The sequence below is a fragment of the Orycteropus afer genome, unplaced genomic scaffold (genome assembly GCF_000298275.1).
Source record: "Orycteropus afer afer isolate SDZICR_OR568_19922 unplaced genomic scaffold, OryAfe1.0 scaffold00136, whole genome shotgun sequence".
Classification (NCBI taxonomy): domain Eukaryota; kingdom Metazoa; phylum Chordata; class Mammalia; order Tubulidentata; family Orycteropodidae; genus Orycteropus; species Orycteropus afer.
The window spans coordinates 2,124,756-2,129,614 of NW_006921723.1; the positions used below are offsets into that span (position 1 = coordinate 2,124,756).

At 44.7% G+C, this 4,859-nt stretch overlaps 1 protein-coding gene across 1 annotated transcript in view; it reads left to right on the forward strand.

Annotated features, from left to right (window-relative positions):
- Positions 1-4,859, forward strand: part of SLC5A5 (solute carrier family 5 member 5) — a 57,838-nt gene that overhangs the window by 14,182 nt on the left and 38,797 nt on the right. The window contains exons 12-13 of the mRNA XM_007945465.1: positions 2,568-2,692; positions 3,360-3,475. Of these exons, the coding sequence (XP_007943656.1) occupies positions 2,568-2,692; positions 3,360-3,475 (241 nt within the window). The remainder of the gene's footprint in view (positions 1-2,567; positions 2,693-3,359; positions 3,476-4,859) is intronic.

Here is a 4,859-nt window from a genome sequence, read left to right on the forward strand (position 1 = left end):
TACTATTCCATTGTATGGATGGACCACATTGTGTTTATCCATTCATCTGCTGATGGACATTTGGGTTGTTTCTGCTTTTTGGTTATGGTAGACAGTGCTGTTATGAACATTTGGGTTTTTATGTGAACGTATGTTTTCACTTATCTTGGTGTATACCTAGGAATGGAATTGCTGAGTCAAATGGTAGTTCTATGCTTAATTTTTTTAGGAACCACCATGTTTTCCATAGCAGCTGTAACATTTTACATTCTAACCAACCATGCACAAGGGTGTCAGCTTCCCCATGTCCTTGTCAACATTTGTTATTGTCATTTTGATTCTAGTCAACCTAGTGGAGGTGAAGTGGTGTCTCACTGTGGGTTTGCTTTGAGTCTCCCTGATGTCTCATGACATCGATCATCTTTTCATGACCTTGTTGACGTCCCTTACAGGACAGCTCATTTTATTGTGCTTCTCAGATACTGCGCTCTTTTACAAATTGAAGATTTGTGGCAACCCTACTTTGAGCAAGTCTATTGGTGCCATTTTTCCCTAAGGCATTTGACTGCTAACCAGAAGGCTGGTGGTTCAAACCCACCAGCCACTCCTGGGAAGGAAGATTGGGCAATCTACTTCCATAGAGATACCACCTTGGAAACCCAAGGAGGCGTTGCTATGAGTCAGATCCAACTTGACGGCAGTAAGTTTTAGTGAGTGTTCACTTCATGTCTCTGTGTCACAGTTTAGTAATTCTCACAATATTTCAAACTTTTTCATAATGCCATTGCACACTTAATAGACTGCAGTATACTATAAACATAACTTTTATATGCACTGGGAGACTAAAAAATGCATGTGACTTGCTTTATTATGATACTTGCTTTATTACAGTGGTCTGGAACCAAGCCCCCAATATCTCTGAGGTATGCCTGTATCCTCTTTGGAGACATGTCTGTTCAAATTCTTTGCCTGTTTTAAAATTGGGCTATTTGTCTTCTTCTTGTTGAATTGTGAGAGTTTTTTATATATTCTAAATTCTTATCAGATACATGATTAACAAATATTTTCTCCCACCCTGTGGTTGTCTTTTTACTCTCTTGATAGTGCTCCCCTCCACCCCACCCCCCCTTTTTTTTTAGTTAAAAGACTTCAAACACTTTAGAAATACACAGAACAGTGTAATAACTATCTTTCTCCCCGTCGCTCAGGTTTGGCAATCATCAACACTGCCATTTTGTTTAATCTATCCCTCCACCCACTCTCCATCTCCCACTTGATTCTTTTTTAAGGTTAAAATTTACATATATCAAAATGACCAAATATGAACTATTCATTTTTGAACTTGGATATAGCCTTGTAAACCATTATCACAATGAAGATACATGACAATCACATCACCCCAGGAAGTTTCTTCCTCTCTCTTCCCAGTCAATTCTTCTTCCACTCTCCACCCTCTAGGCAACCACAGTTCTGAATTTTTTGTTCACGGTAGATGAGTTTTGCCGGTTCTAGAATTTCATGTACATGGAATCATCCAATATGCACTCTTTTGTGCTAGGCTTCTTCTTTTCAGCATAATGTCTGCAAGCTTCATTGATCTTGTTGCACGTGTAGGTAATTCACTCCTTTTTATTGCTGGAAAGTGTTGCATGCTATGAACATATCACACTTTATTCAGCCTCCAGTTGATGGACACTAGGTTATTTCTAGTTTTTAGCTATTTTAAATAAGGCTGTTAGGAATATTCTTGTACAAGTATTTTTGTGGATATGTTACCATTCTCTTAAGTGAAATACTTATGAATGGAATAGCAGAGTTAAAGACTTGAGATAGATTTAACTTTCTAAGAAACTGCCAAACCTTCTTCCAAAGTGATGGGACCATTTTACATCCCAACTAGCAGTGTATGGGAGTTGCGTTTGCTTTAGATCCTAGCCAGTGTCGTCACTGGTCATTTTATTTTTTTTATTTATTTGTTTATATTTGTTTAATTTAATTTTAAGGAAGTCCAGTTTATTTTTTTCTTTGGTTGCTTGTGCTTTTGGTGTCATATCCTAGAAGTGATTACCTAACCTATGGTTATGAATGGGAGCTCTGGTGGTGTAGTGTCTAAGGCACTTGACTGCTAACCAGAAGGCTGGCGGTTCAAACCTATCAGCCACTCCTCAGAAGGAAGGTTGGGCAATCTACTTCCATAGTGATACCGCCTCGGAAACCCAAGGAGGGGTCGCTATGAGTCTGACTCGACGGCAAATAACAACATGGTCATGAATATTCATACCTTTGTTTTCTTCTAAGAGTTTAGTTTGGTTTGGTTCTGAGGGCAGTGGGAAACCATGGAAGGTGATGAGCAGGGGCAGGAGGTGATCTGAGTTGCCTTTTTGGAATGCTCCCTCTGGCTGTGTGTGAAGAACACCTGGAGAATGGAGAGAAGGGAGGACTGGCTACTGCACGTGTCCTAGCAGGCACTGATGGAGGGCTAACTAGGCTGTGGTTGTGGAGGCAAGAGAAAGTGGAAGTGTTGGGGATGCTTTCTGGACATGAAAGGGGTGAAGGAGGAGGCTCATCATCCATGCTTCTCATTCCAGCCCCGGGACAGACCCTGGCCGACCTGGCTTGGCCGACAGCTTCTACGCCATCTCCTACCTGTACTATGGCACGCTGGGCACACTGAGCACTGTTCTGTGTGGTGCCCTGGTCAGCTGCCTGACAGGTGAGCATGGTGGGCAACCTCCTCAGAAGTCATCCCATTTATCCCTCTGCCTCAAGGTCAACAGGAAGTGGTCAAGTATCCACTCCATGCTGGGCACATCTGGGCTCTTAACACTCATGACAGCCCTTTGAGATGACAGTCACTAGTCCCAGTTTGCAGAGGGAGAAACTAAGGCACCCCACCCCCATCACCAGTGACACCAGGCCTTCATGGCTACAGGGCTCTGTCCCTGGTGCTGAAACAAAACAAAACACTTTGACTATAATGGAGCAAGTAGGGAGAGAAAGACATCCATAGTGATAGCAGTACCTATTCTTACTTCTTAAGTCCTACGTCTTGCATGCACTAGGTCAACAAGCCTTTATTCAGCACCTCTTCTATATCAGGCACTGTTCTTGGCACTAGAGACACAGCCATAAATGGAACAACTTAGTGGACCCTACAGGACATCCATTGATGGCTTTCAGTCTCTCACCATGCAGATGAGGAAACTGAAGGTCAGGGATGGATAGAGTCTTGCCAGGGGCCTCCAATAGGTCTCTATCAGAGCTGATATTTGAGCTCATAAGACACTAGAGCACAGGGCTTCCCCTGTTCCCCACCAGAGCCCCATTTCCAGCTCCCACTGCCCTTTCATTAAACATCCCCTTTTCTCTTTGATCTTCAGGCCCCACCAAGCGCAGCACCCTAGGTCCTGGGCTGCTGTGGTGGGACCTTGCAAGGCAGACAGCATCAGTGGCCCCCAAGGAAGAAACGACTCCCCTAGATGACAACTTGGCCAAGGTTGGTCCTAGGGCTGGGGTTTCAGAGTGGGGAGAGGACCAGTGAAGTGGTTTTGGATGTTCAGGGGAGGGACATGGTGGGAGTCATGGATTTTTCTAGTCTCTCATTGCCTCATATAGCAGGGATCATGGAGCTGGTGCGGGATTGGGCAGTGTTTCGTTCTGCTGTGCATGGGGTCGCTATGAGTTGGAAACGACTCGATGGCACCTAACAACAACAACATTTCCTCCAGTAGAAAGGCTCAGTTGGAGGCTGATGTACCTTCCACAGTTTCTCTTACCCCAAAGGCCCCTGAGTGGTGCAAATAGTTTGCACATGGCTATTAACCTAATAGTTGGTGGTTCAAACCCTCCTGGTACCACAGAAGGCTTGGTAGTGTGCTTCTGTAAAAATTACAGCTAGGAAGACCCTGTGGAGCACAGTTCTACTCAGTAACACATGGGGCCACTGTGAGTCAGAGTTGACTTGATGACAACTGTGTGAACAGTGAGCAGAGTTGAATGCTATTTATTTTCCTTGTATGTGTTTGTACAGTTACTGGTGATTTGTGGCAAGTGGAGCTGGCCTACTCTTAGGGTATTAATATCAAGTCTCTTTCTAAAGTAAAATTGTGCCAGTTGCCATCTAGTTGATGCTGCCTCACAGTGACCCCATGTGTGTCAGAGTGAAATTGTGCTCCATAGGGTTTTCAATGGCTGATTTTTCAGAACTGGAGTACTAAGCGTTTCTTCTGAGGCACCTCTGGGTAAGGAGCAGGCAGTGTTTCATTCTGTTGTACCTAGAGCTGCTATGAGTCAGAACCAACTTACGGCACCTAACACCAACAGTAGCACCTTTGGGTAGATACAAACCTTTAACCTTTTGGTTTGTAGCTGGATCGTTTAAGCATTTGCACCATGTAGGGATGGTGTCTTAGAGGTTAGGACTCCCTAAAAATAAACTGAGGTCCCTGTGTGGCTTGGTGTGACAGAACAGTTTGTGCTCAACTGCTGACCAAAAGGTTGGTGATTCCAACCCACTCAGTGGTGCTGTGGAAGAAAGGCCTGGCAATCTGCTTCCATAAAGATTACTGGCAAGAAAATGCAGTGGAGCACAGTCCTACTCTGACAGACACTCATGGGGTTGTATGAGTCAGAGTCAACTCCAGACAACTGATTAGCCACGGAAGTCAGTGCCAGCCTCTTGGAGGAGGTAACACTGAGCTCTGAAGGTGGAGAAAGAGCCAGCAATTGAGAGATCTTGGGGGACGACATTCTCAGGAAGGGGCATAGCAGGTGCAAAGGTCCTGAGGCCAGAACAGACTTGGCTGAGGAGCGTTGAGGACTAGGGAGGGGAAGGATTTGCTTGAAGGTTTTTAAAGCTCCCTCCATCTGCTGTGGGGGAA